Source organism: Calliphora vicina, chromosome 3 (genome assembly GCF_958450345.1).
Source record: "Calliphora vicina chromosome 3, idCalVici1.1, whole genome shotgun sequence".
NCBI lineage: Eukaryota > Metazoa > Arthropoda > Insecta > Diptera > Calliphoridae > Calliphora > Calliphora vicina.
In genome coordinates, this window is record NC_088782.1 from 119,149,748 (window position 1) to 119,165,770 (window position 16,023).

Here is a 16,023-nt window from a genome sequence, read left to right on the forward strand (position 1 = left end):
ATGCTTGTCGTATGTTATTATGCCAGATTGCAACTTTAGTTTGTTAAACTCAACATAGTAAAATTTAGTATTAACAATATAATTTAATTTTTTTTATGGTGACAAAATTGGGGATTTCAAATGGGGATTTTTTGGGGACATCGACTTACAGATTGGGGACATAAGGTAAACTTTGTCTGGCAACACTGTGCGTAACGTAAGCCGGCTACTATAACATACATGTCTTTAATTGGAAAATCATGTTTATTTTTTAATTATAAAATAGTAGTAGCTATTTTTTTTAAAAAAGTACTGAGTTAATTACATTTGTCCAGAGAATATGATTCCTCAAATCTTAATATTTAAGGAAATTAAGTTTTTGTGTATCCTATTAGCTACTACTTTTTAACAAAAAGCAGTATTGCTTTAAAAATTTATATTGGAATTAATTAAGAATGTAAGACTAATTTGAAAAATATGTTTATTTTTTAATTTTGAAATAGTAGTAGAAATACTACTTTTTCAGAAAAGTGCTTAATTTATTACTTTTATGTGGAGAGTATGATTCCTCAATTCTTAATATTTAAGGAAATTAAATTTTTGTATATCCTATTTCGAAAAAGTAGTATACTAGCTACTACTTTTTAACAAAAAGTAGGAATTCTTTAAAAACAATTAGTGGAATTAATTAAGTATGTAAGACTAATAGGATAAACATGTTTATTTTTTAATTTTAAAATAGTAGTAGAAATACTACTTTTTAGAAAAGTAGTGAATTTATTACTTTTGTCCAGAGAATATGATTCCACAAATCTGAATATTTAAAGAAATTAATTTTTGTATATCCTATTTTGAAAAAGTAGTATATTAGCTACTACTTTTTAACAAAAAGTAGCACTTCTTTAAAAATTTATATTGGAATTAATAATGAATGTAAGATTATTTGGAAAAATATGTGAATTTGTTAATTTTAAAATAGTAGTAGAAATACTACTTTTTAGAAAAGTATTGAATTCATACAATTTTTGTATGGAATATGTTTTGTCATAATTTAAGGTTTAAGGAAATGATATTTTTTATGGAAAATTTTAAAAATGTAGTAGTAAAACTACTACTTTTTTTAAAAAAATTTATTAAATTCATTACATTTTTATGGCATATAAATCCTCAACATTTGAGGTTTAAATAAATTTCAAATTGTAACGGTTTACATGAAACACCTTGTTTAAAAAATATATACAAAAGCGCCATCTGGTGGATGGTAGCAGGAATCTACATCTTAAATATAACAGTCATGGCCACTGTTATGAATACTTATTTAATTTGTATTGCTCTAAAAAATGCTTTAATTTCCCTTTCCCTGCCCTTTTCCCCTATTTTCCATGTAAAAAACCTCAACACTTCACTACAATTTTGAATTAGTTTAGGCAATATTAATTAATGAATTAATGAAAGTTTTATTTGTAATGGATCAGTTCAGTTTCGGTATATATATTATTTTTTTTTATTATTATTGTATACACTAAAAACAAAATAACAAAATTCTAATATAAATATAACAACAAAATGTTTTGTTTTTATGTTAGCAAATATGTTAAATGTATTTTATGTTAAATATGTATGTAAGTACGAGTTAAATGTAAAATGTTATATGTATGACAATAAAATGTATTTTAAAATAAGGGGGTGTTTTAAGGGTTAATTAAACAAACTAAATCTTCTAAAAAAAGCAAGCTAATTTTGTAAATACTTTAAGGAGAGTTTTGAAAAAATTTTAAATTTTCTGTGAAAATTTTTAAATTTTTTTTGAAAATTTTTTAATTGTGGAATTTTTTAAAAATTTTAAAATTTTTCTTAAAATCTTTGAAATTTTTTAATAATTTAAGGCACACTAATTTTTAAAGTATTTAAGGAGTTTTGAAAAAGATTTTGAATTTTTTTTTTCAAATTTCTTGAAACTTTTATTTAAAATTTTTATCATTTTATTTAAAAAATTTAAATTTTCTTTGAAAATTCTTCAAATTGTCTTAAAATTTAAAAAAAAAAAATTAATTTCCTTTGAAAATGTTTATATTTTTTTTGAAAAATTTTTAACATTTTACTTAACAATTTAATTTTTGAAAAATTTTGAATTTTTATTTTCAAATTTCTTGAAACTTTTATTTAAAATTTTTATCATTTTATTTAAAAAATTTAAATTTTCTTTGAAATTTCCTTTGACAATTTTTAAATTCTTCAAATTGTCTTTAATTTTTTTTTTTTTTAAAAAAATGTTGATATTTTATTTTTGGAAAATTTGTAACATTTTGGAAAAATTTTGAATTTTTTTTTCAAATTTCTTGAAAATTTTATTTAAAAAATTTAAATTTTCTTTGAAAATTCTTCAAATTGTCTTTAAATTTTAAAAAAAAAATTAATTTCCGTTGAAAATGTTGAAATTTTCTTTGAAAATTTTAACATTTTACTAAACAATTTAATTTTTGAAAAATTTTGAATTTTTTTTCAAATTTCTTGAAACTTTTATTTAAAATTTTTATCATTTTATTTAAAAAATTTAAATTTTCTTTGAAAATTTTTAAATTCTTCAAATTGTCTTTAAATTTAAAAAAAAAATTAATTTCCGTTGAAAATGTTGAAATTTTCTTTGAAAATTTTAACATTTTACTAAACAATTTAATTTTTGAAAAATTTTGAAATTTTTTTTAAATTTCTTGAATCTTTATTTATTTAAAAAATTTAAATTTTCTTTGAAAATTTTTAAATTCTTCAAATTGTCTTTAAATTTAAAAAAAAAAATTAATTTCCGTTGAAAATGTTGATATTTTATTTTTGGAAAATTTGTAACATTTTGGAAAAATTTTGAATTTTTTTTTTAAATTTTATTTAAAATTTTTATTTAAAAAATTTAAATTTTCTTTGAAATTTTTAAATTCTTCAAATTGTCTTTAAATTTTTTTGAAAAAAATTAATTTCCTTTGCAAATTTTGAAATTTTCTTTGAAAATGTTTAACATTTTACTTAAACAATTTAATTTTTCTTTGAAATATTTAAATTTTCTTTGATATGTTGAATTTTTTTTTTAAATTTTTTCCTGATTTTTTAAAAATTTTAAAAAATTCTGTTAAATTTTATTTCAAAATTTTTAATTTTCTTTGAAAATGTTGAAATTTTTCCTTTGAAAATGTTGAAAATTTTTGACATTTTACAAACAATTTAATTTTTCTTTGAAATATTTAAATTTTTTTTGAAATGTTTAAATTTAAAATATTTTTTTTGAAATTTTTTCTTTTTTTAAAAAATTCTTTTTAAATTTTATTTAAAAATTTTTAATTTTCTTTGAAAATTTTGAAATATTATTTAAATTTTCTTTGAAAATTTAATTTTTTTCGTTAATTTTAAAATTTTTCTTGATTTTTTTAAAATTTTTAAAAATTCGTTTTGAATTTTTCTTAATTTTTAGAAAGAAAATTAAAAAGAAATTTAATTTTCTTTGAAAATTTTTCTTGATTTTTTAAAATTTTAAAAAATTCTTTTAAAATTTTTCTTAATTTTTAGAAAGAAAATTAAAAAGAAATTTAATTTTCTTTGAAAATTTTTAATTTTTTTTCGTTAATTTTAAAATTTTTCTTGATTTTTTTTAAATTTTCAAAAATTCGTTTTGAATTTTTCTTAATTTTTAGAAAGGAAATTAAAAAGAAATTTAATTTTCTTTGAAAATTTTTAATTTTAAAATTTTTCTTAATTTTTTGAAAATTTTAAAAAATTCTTTTTAAATTTTTAGATTTTCTTTTAAGTTTTTAACCCTTATTATTCCCTTTTATTATAATTATTTGTTTTTTTTTAATGTTAATGTTTAATACTAAAACTTAGGTGTGTGTGTGTGTTTTTTTCTTTTAATAATTAACTATAATTAATTGAGGCAATTCAAATTGTAGTGAAATGTTTTAAGTTTTTCTATGTGTTTAGTGTCATTTTTGTTTGTTCTTGTTGTTGCGGTAACTATAAGATACGACAACACTGTACGATACTTGAACAATACGTTTCCGAGGAACTTCTATTCGTTAAATGACTACTATCGTTTGTCTGCAAATATATAAAAAAAAAGAAGGAGAATAATACAGAAAATCATAATATGCAATAATAATAAATGACATTAATGTTTATTTATTAATGGATTAAAAACTATGAATAAATACTTTAGTTTACCAAAAGCAGTCCTAGATTACGGTTTTAAAATTTGAATTTTGGGTTCCAAATTTTTTATTTGTTCTATGAGTTTCAAAATACACCTCTGTTTTAGACAGCTCTTCTTAGATGCGAAGCTTAAAACTAAGAAGCATATTGCAAGCATGATGAAAGGACTATGTTTTGAACTGTTCTGTATGCAAATTTCGAATATTTTGTTAGTTTCCTTAAATTAAACTACAAAACCGCAAGATTTGCAATTTATGCATAGCGGAGTCGATTAAGCCATGTCCGTCTGTCTGTTGAAATAAATTTTCTGAAGACTCCAGATATCTTCGGTATTCAAATCTTCAATAATTTTGTCAAACATGCTTTCGAGAATCAGCTAAATCGGTCTACAAATGTCTGAGATATGATGAAAAAACCAGGACAACCTCGATTTTTGACCTATATCTGGATTACTAAGACATTAATATAGACAAGCAGCCCAATTATGAATAAAAAATTCCGCGGGAGTTTTTTTCCCTATTCAAATTCAATGGGAAAAAACTCCCGCGGAATTTTTTATTCATAATTGGGCTGAATATGGATATCTAATGATAGATATTTCAAAGACCTTTGCAATGACGTATATAAAACCAGAGTAAGTTGGACCTACAATGGGTGAAAATCGGAAAAATATTAAAAAAAATTTAAAATTTAGAAAAAAATTTCTTTTTTAAATTTAAAAAAAAAAATTTTAACCCCATTTTTTTCCTTAAATATTAAAGAAAAAATTTCTTTTTTAAAAAAAAAAATTTTAAATTTTTTCCAAAAAATTAAAAATCTGCAAAAGAAATACATTTTGTTTACCTAAAAATATTTAAAATTTGTATTTTCACCAATTATTCTCTAAATATTAAAAAAAATGGAAAAAAAAAATTCAAATTTTTTTTTTCCAAACAAATTAAAAAAAAAATGTTTACCAAAAAATTTTTAAAATTTTCATTTTGAATTATAATTTGGTGAAGGGTATATAAGATTCGGCATAGCCGAATATAGCTCTCTTACTTGTTTATATTAATATAATTTTTTCTTTATTGACATCCCAAATATTTTGGAAATCGTGTACGAATTCAGTAACGGATGATGTGGAGTAAGTAAAAAGGATGTCAATAGTAACCAACAAAATTTCTAGTACTAGTTCTGTTCTGTTCTAGTTCTGTTCTAGTTCGTTCTAGTTCTGTTCTAGTTCTGTTCTAGTTCTGTTCTAGTTCTGTTCTAGTTCTGTTCTAGTTCGTTCTAGTTCTGTTCTAGTTCAGTTCTAGTTCAGTTCTAGTTCAGTTCTAGTTCTGTTCTAGTTCTGTTCTAGTTCTGTTCTAGTTCTAGTTCTGTTCTAGTTCTGTTCTGTTCTAGTTCTGTTCTAGTTCTGTTCTAGTTCTGTTCTAGTTCTGTTCTAGTTCTGTTCTAGTTCTGTTCTAGTTCTGTTCTAGTTCTGTTCTAGTTCTGTTCTAGTTATGTTCTAGTTCAGTTCTAGTTCAGTTCTAGTTCAGTTCTAGTTCTGTTCTAGTTCTGTTCTAGTTCTGTTCTAGTTCTGTTCTAGTTCTGTTCTAGTTCTGTTCTAGTTCAGTTCAGTTCTAGTTCTGTTCTAGTTCTGTTCTAGTTCTGTTCTAGTTCTGTTCTAGTTCGTTCTAGTTCTGTTCTAGTTCAGTTCTAGTTCAGTTCTAGTTCAGTTCTAGTTCTGTTCTAGTTCTGTTCTAGTTCTGTTCTAGTTCTGTTCTAGTTCTGTTCTGTTCTGTTCTAGTTCTGTTCTAGTTCTGTTCTAGTTCTGTTCTAGTTCTGTTCTGTTCTAGTTCTAGTTCTGTTCTGTTCTAGTTCTGTTCTAGTTCTGTTCTAGTTCTGTTCTAGTTCTGTTCTAGTTCTGTTCTAGTTCTGTTCTGTTCTAGTTCTGTTCTAGTTCTGTTCTAGTTCTGTTCTAGTTCTGTTCTGTTCTAGTTCTGTTCTGTTCTAGTTCTGTTCTAGTTCTGTTCTAGTTATGTTCTAGTTCAGTTCTAGTTCAGTTCTAGTTCAGTTCTGTTCTAGTTCTGTTCTAGTTCTGTTCTAGTTCTGTTCTAGTTCTGTTCTAGTTCTGTTCTAGTTCAGTTCTAGTTCAGTTCTAGTTCTGTTCTAGTTCTGTTCTAGTTCTGTTCTAGTTCTGTTCTAGTTCTAGTTCTGTTCTAGTTCTGTTCTAGTTCTGTTCTAGTTCAGTTCTAGTTCAGTTCTAGTTCAGTTCTAGTTCTGTTCTAGTTCTGTTCTAGTTCTGTTCTAGTTCTGTTCTAGTTCTGTTCTAGTTCTGTTCTAGTTCTGTTCTAGTTCTGTTCTAGTTCTGTTCTAGTTCTGTTCTGTTATTATTTTTAAAAATTTTCAATGAATATGATTTATTTTCCTAATTCAGCTGGCTGAATTTAATATTCCTTTGCTTATATGCAAATTCAGCTAGCTGAATTTTTAAAAATTTAAAATTCAAATTTTTTTCAATTCAGCTAAATGTAAACAAATTGAAATTTCTCTAGATTTACCTAATTCAGCTAGCTGAATATACATAATTTTAAAATTTGTTCAATTTAAATATAAAAGAGTTTAATTTTGTCTTAACTCAGCTAGCTAAATGTTATTATTTTTAAAAATTTTCAATGAAAATTATTTATTTTCCTAATTCAGCTGGCTGAATTTAATATTCCTTTGCTAATATGCAAATTCAGCTAGCTGAATTTTTTAAAATTTCAAATTAAAATTTTTTTTAATTCAGCTAAATGTAAACAAATTGGAATTTCTCTAGATTTCCGTTATTCAGCTAGCTGAATATGAAAATTTCTTACGTTTTTGTTAGATAAATTTAAATATCATGAATTTCTTCTGAATTCAGCTAGCTGAATGTTATTATTTTTAAAAAATTTCAATGAAAATTATTTATTTTCCTAATTCAGCTGGCTGAATTTAATATTTCCTTGCTGATATGCATATTCAGCTAGCTGAATTTTTGAAAATTTATAATTCGGAAATTTTTTTTAATTCAGCTAGCTGAATATAATAATTTTATATAAATTTTAACATAAAAATCTAATTTTTTTTTAATTTTCTATATTCAGCTTTCTGAATTTAACAATTTTAAGAGTTATTTTAATAAAATATAAAGTGCTTGCAAAAATATAAGAATTCAGCCAGCTGAATTAATTCAAATATAAAAAAATTTAAATTTCTTTAGATTTTCCTAATTCGGCTAGCTGAATATAAACATTTCTTAAGTTTTTGTTAGCTAAATTAAAAAATCTTAAATTTCTTCTCATTCAGCTAGCTGAATATTAATTTTTTTGTTAAATCAAATATAAAAAATTTAAATTTCTCATGATTGCTTTAATTCAGCTAGCTGAATAAAATTACTTCCTAAGATTTGTTAACTAAATTAAAAAACTTTAGTTTTTTATCAATTCAGCTAGCTGAACGCATTATTTTTTAAAATATGAATGAAAATATTTTATTTTTAAGTTTTTTTAATTCAGCTAGCTGAATATTAGTTTTTTGTTAATTCAAATATAAAAGTAATTTAAATTTCATTTGATTTCTTTTATTCAGCTAGCTGAATATAAAAATTTTTTATTCATAGTTGGGCTGAATATGGATATATAATGGCCTTTGCAATGACGTATATAAAACCAGAGTAAGTTGGACCTACAATGGGTGAAAATCGGAAAAATATTAAAAAAAATTTAAAATTTAGAAAAAATTTCTTTTTTAAATTTAAAAAAAAAATAATTTTAACCCCATTTTTTTCCTTAAATATTAACGAAAAAATTTCTTTTTTAAAAAAAAAAATTTTAAATTTTTTCCAAAAAATTAAAAATCTGCAAAAGAAATACATTTTGTTTACCTAAAAATATTTAAAATTTGTATTTTCACCAATTATTCTCTAAATATTAAAAAAAATGGAAAAAAAAAATTCAAATTTTTTTTTTCCAAACAAATTAAAAAAAAAATGTTTACCAAAAAATTTTTAAAATTTTCATTTTGAATTATAATTTGGTGAAGGGTATATAAGATTCGGCATAGCCGAATATAGCTCTCTTACTTGTTTATATTAATATAATTTTTTCTTTATTGACATCCCAAATATTTTGGAAATCGTGTACGAATTCAGTAACGGATGATGTGGAGTAGGTAAAAAGGATGTCAATAGTAACCAACAAAATTTCTAGTACTAGTTCTGTTCTGTTCTAGTTCGTTCTAGTTCTGTTCTAGTTCTGTTCTAGTTCTGTTCTAGTTCGTTCTAGTTCTGTTCTAGTTCAGTTCTAGTTCAGTTCTAGTTCAGTTCTAGTTCTGTTCTAGTTCTGTTCTAGTTCTGTTCTAGTTCTGTTCTAGTTCTGTTCTAGTTCTGTTCTAGTTCTGTTCTAGTTCTGTTCTAGTTCTGTTCCAGTTCTGTTCTAGTTCTGTTCTAGTTCTGTTCTAGTTCTGTTCTAGTTATGTTCTAGTTATGTTCTAGTTCAGTTCTAGTTCTGTTCTAGTTCTGTTCTAGTTCTGTTCTAGTTCTGTTCTAGTTCTGTTCTAGTTCTGTTCTAGTTCAGTTCTAGTTCAGTTCTAGTTCAGTTCTAGTTCAGTTCTAGTTCAGTTCTAGTTCAGTTCTAGTTCAGTTCTAGTTCTGTTCTAGTTCTGTTCTGTTCTAGTTCTGTTCTAGTTCTGTTCTAGTTCAGTTCTAGTTCAGTTCTAGTTCAGTTCTAGTTCAGTTCTAGTTCAGTTCTAGTTCAGTTCTAGTTCTGTTCTAGTTCTGTTCTGTTCTAGTTCTGTTCTAGTTCTGTTCTAGTTCTAGTTCAGTTCTAGTTCTGTTCTAGTTCAGTTCTAGTTCAGTTCTAGTTCAGTTCTAGTTCTGTTCTAGTTCTGTTCTAGTTCTGTTCTAGTTCTGTTCTAGTTCTAGTTCAGTTCTAGTTCAGTTCTAGTTCAGTTCTAGTTCAGTTCTAGTTCAGTTCTAGTTCAGTTCTAGTTCTGTTCTAGTTCTGTTCTAGTTCTGTTCTAGTTCTGTTCTAGTTCTAGTTCAGTTCTAGTTCAGTTCTAGTTCAGTTCTAGTTCAGTTCTAGTTCAGTTCTAGTTCAGTTCTAGTTCAGTTCTAGTTCAGTTCTAGTTCAGTTCTAGTTCAGTTCTAGTTCAGTTCTAGTTCAGTTCTAGTTCAGTTCTAGTTCAGTTCTAGTTCAGTTCTAGTTCAGTTCTAGTTCAGTTCTAGTTCAGTTCTAGTTCAGTTCTAGTTCAGTTCAGTTCTAGTTCAGTTCTACACCATTTCCAATTGTATTTCAGAATTTTCCAATTATATTTCACAAATGTCCATTTGTATTTCAGAAAATTCTAATACAATACCATTTGAAATTTCTGAAATAGAAATTTCTGAAACACAATTGGAAAATTCTGAAATACAATTAGAAAGTATTTAAGTAAAAATTAAAAATTCTGAAATACAAATGGAAATTTCTGAAATATTTAAAATCGACTAAATCGGCCCACAAATTTCTGAGATATAAGGAAAAAATCGGGACAACCTCGATTTTTGGCCTATTTTTTATCTATATCTGGATTACGAAGTCATTAATATAGACAATAAGGATATCTAATGATTGTTATTTTAAAGTCCATTGCAACGATGTATATTAGGCTATAGTAAGTAGGACCTACAATTTGTCAAAATCGGGAAAAATATTTTTTAACCCGAATTTTTTTTTCATCAAAAAATTTTTTTGTCGAAAATTCTTTTTCCAAAAAAAAAAATTTAAAAAGTTAAAAAAAAATAAAAAAAAATATTTTAAAAAATTTTAATTTTGTTTAAATAAAAATATTTTAAAGTATAAGATTCGGCACAGCCGAATATAGCTCTCTTACTTAATTTTGTTGTCTATAATATTTGATTTAGAAACCGGTTTCGTTCGGCCATCTACGTTCGAAAGCCGACCTGTACGATCTGGTGAGTTCATTACATAAACGTTTTACGTCTAAACCACGTTTCTTTACCTTGATAATCAAAGCTAAAATGTTGTTTTAAAAGCTGTATTCCTTTTTTCCAAATAAAATTTTGTAAAAAAAAATTTCCTTTTTTTTTTTTTGTTGGTTTCTCTAATATTCTATATATTTTTTGAATTTTTCAATTAGGTTTTTTTATTTATATTATAATTTAGTTTTTTAATATATATTTTCCATATGTTTTTGTTTGTTTTTCAATATAATTTTTGTTTTAAAAGGAGTTTTTTTTAAAAAGGACGTGTTTTTTTGTGGGTATTTTTCTTAATAGTTTTCATGTTCGATTCAATAAATAATAGTGTAGAAGTAAGTGTTCATTACAAAATTTGCTGTTCATAAAAAGTGTTTTTATAGAAATTACAAAGCAACAACTTTAAAAGAAAATTTCCATAAAATAAAATTGCAGTTTTTGCTGAGTTAGAATTTTAGATAAAAACACATAGAAAGGATAATAGAAAAAACTACTCAAAATCATTACATCTAAGAGTAATGTTCTTCTACCACCACTTAGGTTTTTTACAACTGAGTTAGGTGCGAATTTCCATTCAATGTGTATTTATCCAGGGTTATGGTTTTTGTTTGTGTGTTGCTTTAATTAAATAAATTAAATTTTTATAAAGTTTTTTTGTTGTTTTAGTTATAACTACTACAATTTAAACGTTTTTTTTTAGTTATTTTCTTTTATTAATTTGTTTGAAATGGCCTGAATTTTATAGCAGAAACTGTTGTTATTTTTAATTTGTTTATTATTTTTTTATATATTTATATAATTGTAGTGTTGTTGTTCAGTTTAAATATTGGCTAAAAATATTTCTTAGTTTAAAGAAATTTAGCTTAATTTACAAAGACAAAATTTATAAAATTAATTTACCCATTTGGCCAAAACATCCTGTTGGAAAAGAAATTTGAAATGAAACAAAGAAATTAATAAAACAAGTAAAAAATATTTCAATAAAATTTAATCCCACCTTAATATCATCCATTTCTTCCTCTGATGAAGAGTGTGACAAGCCATTGTAGGTTTTGAAAGTAACATTCTTCATAAATGACTTTAATAAACTGGCACTAAGTTGGCCAAATTTATAGGGCACCACCGGATCAAAATCGCCATGACATTGATAAACCTTTAAATATTCCAACAAATTAAAATTAAAGCTTTTCTCTTAATATCTCTTTTAGCAAATAAAACTTACTGGTATCTCCACACTGTTCGTTTTAATGCCCGGAAATTGTTTATGCAAGGGCAACCAACACGACAGGGCCACCACACCGGCCAGCGGTTTGTTATAGGTCAAGGCTGAGTACAGCGCCAAGGCGCCACCTTGTGAGAAACCACCCAATACTATGCGATTGGAGGGTATACCCTTTTCAATTTCCGTATTAATCATGGTTTGTATATTTTGTGAAGCCGACTTGATGCCCTCCTCATCTTCGGGTCCCGATATGTCTAGAGTTTTCAAATCAAACCATGATGGCATGCGGAAGCCTGCATTTAGGGTGACAGGTTGAGTGGGTGCTGTGGGGCAGACAACTTTCATGCTGGGTGGACGAATGGCGGCCAAAGCACTGCTCCAGCCATGGCTAAAGGGGGGAAGGTAAATATGAAATTAATGATTTCTTAAAGAAATTTTAATTTTCCCAAAATTTTTTCAATTGAATTTCAATGAATATGAAATTCAATATTTCAGCTAGCTGAATTTGTAAAATAGTTTAAGTTAAAATAAAATAACCAGATTGAGAAAATGTGCAAATTCTAATGCGAATTTTTTTGAAAATTTATAATTCTGAAATTTTCTTTAATTCAGCTAAATGTATACAAATTGGAATTTCTCTAGATTTGCCTAATTCAGCTAGCTGAATATTCAAATTTTTTTAGTTTGTGTAACTTAAATATAAAAAAGTTTAATTTTGTCTTAATTCAGCTAGCTGAATGTTATTATTTTTAAAAATTTTCAATGAATATAATTGATTTTCCTAATTCAGCTGGCTGAATTTAAAATTCCTCTGCTAATATGCAAATTCAGCTAGCTGAATTTTTAAAAATTTATAATTCTAATTTTTTTTTAATTCAGCTAAATATAAACAAATTGGAATTTCTCTAGATTTACCTAATTCAGCTAGCTGAATATACATAATTTTAAAGTTTGTTCAATTTAAATATAAAACAGTTTAATTTTGTCTTAATTCAGCTAGCTGAATGTTATTATTTTTAAAAATTTTCAATGAAAGTTATTTATTTTCCTAATTCAGCTGGCTGAATTTAATATTCCTTTGCTAATATGCAAATTCAGCTAGCTGAATTTTTAAAAATTTATAATTACATTTTTTTTAATTCAGCTAAATGTAAACAAATTGGAATTTTTCTAGATTTCCGTTATTCAGCTAGCTGAATATAAAAATTTCTTACGTTTTTGTTAGATAAATTTAAATATCTTTAATTTCTTCTGAATTCAGCTAGCTGAATTATTTTTAAAATTTTTTAATTAAATATTGAATTCAATATTTCCTTGCTAATATGCAAATTCAGCTAGCTGAATTTTTTAAAATTTATAATTCGGAAATTTTCTTTAATTCAGCTAGCTGAATATAATAATTTTATATAAATTTTAACATAAAAATCTATTTTTTTTTAATTTTCTATATTCAGCTTTCTGAATTTAACAATTTTAAGAGTTATTTTAATAAAATATAAAGTACTTGCAAAAATATAAGAATTCAGCAAGCCAGCTGAATTAATTCAAATATAAAAAAATTAAATTTCTCTAGATTTTCCTAATTCCGCTAGCTGAATATAAACATATCTTAAGTTTTTGTTAGCTAAATTAAAAAATCTTAAATTTCTTCTCATTCAGCTAGCTGAATATTATTTTTTTGTTAAATCAAATATAAAAAAATTCAAATTTCTCATGATTGCTTTAATTCAGCTAGCTGAATATAAATATTTTCTAAGATTCTGTTAACTAAATTAAAAAATACTTTAATTTTTTCTCAATTCAGCTAGCTGAACGCATTATTTTTTAAAATATGAATGAAAATATTTTATTTTTAAGTTTTTTTAATTCAGCTAGCTGAATATTAGTTTTTTGTTAATTCAAATATAAAAGTAATTTAAATTTCATTTGATTTATTTTATTCAGCTAGCTGAATATAAAAATTTCTTAAGTTTTTGTTAACTAAATTAAAAAAAAACTTTAATTCTTCTCAATTCAGCTAGCTGAATGTCATTATTTTTTAAAATATTAATGAAAAAGTTTTGTTTGTAAGAAGTTTTTTTAATTCAGTTATCTGAATTTAATTTAAATATAATATTTCTCAGCTGAATGTCATTATTTTTTAAAATATTAATGAAAAAGTTTTGTTTGTAAGAAGTTTATTTAATTCAGCTAGCTGAATATAATTTAAATTTGTTGCTGTGCTGAATTTATACCTATAGCTTCTAATTTAAATGTCAAAAAAAGGAATTTCCCTAAAATTTTCTTAATTCATTAGCTAATTTTAATAAATTTTCAAAAATTTAAGCAATTCATTAATAAAATAAGAATTATTTATGAAAACTAAGAATTCAGTTAAATTTTTTTAGCTGCTTTCCCATAAAAAGTTTGAAAATAAAGGAATTTAAACCAATTCAGATAGCTGAATTCAAAATTTCTTTAATATTTGTTTAAATTCAAGCAACTTTCTTGTTTTCAGTTAGCTGAATTAAGGTTTAATTCCCTCTTCATTCTTCCCCTCTAACACTTATGCAGGGGAATATTAAAAGCTGGGCGTTTTTTTTTCATATTAACCCGATATGTCTACTAAAACTATGTTGTTTCTTTTTTACTTTATGCAATTCAAAACAAGGTCAATTTTGTTGGCACTATAATGACAAACAAAAATTTTGTATAAAGAAAACTTTAGTATTAAAAACCTATAGAAAAACATTAAGCAAAACATATATAAAACCCAATGATTAATAAACCCCGTAAAGTATAATTGATAAGATTAAATAACATTAAAATTCTATATTAGAAAATGATAAGGAAAACAACTATTTACCCAGTATCACCCAGACCATGCATAAAAATGAGCTGTAATAATAAACACAATGAATATTATAATAAATAATTAAAAATTTAACAATTTAAACACAAAACTTACCGTGGAAGTATGTTTGGCAGTAGCCTCTATAATAACTGGGGCAATAGACATGATGATGATGATAACGACAACGACGACAACAACTATCAATTTACCAAATTTGGCGAAAAATTTTACAGGAATTGTTGCAAGTAAAGTAGAGGGTTTAGGTTAAAGAACTAGTGCAGTTTATTGCTTCTATTAAATACAGGAATAGTTGTTAGTGCTGCTGCTTACGTATAAGTCTGCTGCTGGTGCTGTGGTGTAGGGTTCTATTCTTAACCAGGTACTTTCAATTGCTTATAATGGTTTTATTTAACAAGTCCACGTTAATTTATAGCTGGTAGGACACTGAAAAACCACAACCGTATTACTATAGATTACACAGAACACAATTATTAATTTATTAATAAAAAAAAATCAATGACTATTCATTCTTTCATAATTAATAAGCCATATAATTAACATAAAACTAATAATAATAGTGTTTCTCTTTAAAACCTTTCTTTCTTCACTCTTGCTAATAACAAAACAAACACCAAATAACTAAAAATACCTACATTAACATGTGGCACTTCTTAAAAAAAAGCAAAAGAATAAAATAAAAAGAAAAGCATTTTGCTTATAGTTTTATTGATTTTTGCTTTTATTCCGGTATTTAAGTTTTAATTTACAATTGTTTTCTGGCCTTACAAAATTTCCCACACTTTTTTCATGCAATTAAACACTTTTCATTCAATAAAATTGTATTTATATTATTGTATAATATTCTTTGCTTTATTAGCATTAATTTATTTACCTTAATTTTTATTTATTTATTGTTTAAAATTTAACAAATAATTCTTTTCGTTTCACACCAAAAATTATTTCACATCAGTGTTGCCACCAAGAAAATTATAAACTACACATGCCTCATTCCTAAATTACACATACGAGAAAAAACTACACATGTAATTTTCGTGATCGTAATAGGAGAAATTGTCTAAAGGTGGTGCGAATACAAGATTTTTAAAACGTACATGAAGACAAAAGGTTTGTCACAGTGGACTATGGGATATTTGGGCCAAATACGATCACTTTAGTCACTAAAGTTTAGTGTCAATGGGCAAAATGATGGACAATTTTCACTTGCGCAGATTAATTTATCCAGGAATTGGATATATGAAATTATTAGTGTACTTATCTAATTTAATGAATTCTTGAGATCAGTTAAATATGTCAATCCCAAAAAAGATTTTAACAAATATTAATCAATGTTCATTCGGAGATTGTTCCGTTGAAAATTTTTACATATATATTAAAAATTTAACAATATTTAAAAAAAATAACACGTAAGTGATATTTATATTGATAGCAAAAACAAAATTTCGAAAATTTGTTTTTGTTTTATATACAAAATTTTCAAATTATGAATGGCAAATCAATGCCTGCATTTTGGTGCATTTGTTCTGTTCAGAATTTGTTATATACAAAACAAAATCAAATTTTTAAAATTTTGGTGACGTGATTTACAAAATTAGGGCCTAAGTGCTTTGAAATCAGTTTTGTTTTCAGTTTCAAATAGGCTTAATTTAGACAAAGTTGAATATTTTTTACTATTTGTTTAAAAATTATAGCGAGGGAGAAAAATAGGAAAAAGTAAATGAACACTTTACCAGTAAAATCTTGTAAGTAAATAGATGTATAATTTATGTAACGTTTATATTTTTAAAATATTGCGAACAACATAAC

At 24.5% G+C, this 16,023-nt stretch overlaps 1 protein-coding gene across 2 annotated transcripts; it reads right to left on the minus strand.

Moving 5' to 3' along the window:
• Positions 1-3,854: 3,854 nt before the first annotated feature.
• Positions 3,855-15,178, minus strand: Apt1 (Acyl-protein thioesterase 1). 2 transcript variants are annotated; one of them, XM_065505303.1, is made up of 7 exons: positions 15,092-15,178; positions 14,314-14,665; positions 14,212-14,243; positions 11,367-11,754; positions 11,142-11,297; positions 11,045-11,062; positions 3,855-4,062 (listed from the first exon to the last, which is right to left on the minus strand). In XM_065505303.1, the coding sequence occupies exons 2-7, from the start codon at positions 14,362-14,364 to the stop codon at positions 3,979-3,981; spliced, it is 729 nt and encodes a 242-aa protein (XP_065361375.1). In that variant the 5' UTR covers positions 14,365-14,665; positions 15,092-15,178; the 3' UTR covers positions 3,855-3,978. The 2 variants fall into 2 exon arrangements, with proteins under 2 accessions (XP_065361375.1, XP_065361376.1); XM_065505304.1 differs by having other exon boundaries at positions 14,314-14,643; positions 15,092-15,175.
• Between the last annotated feature and the right edge of the window lie 845 nt (positions 15,179-16,023).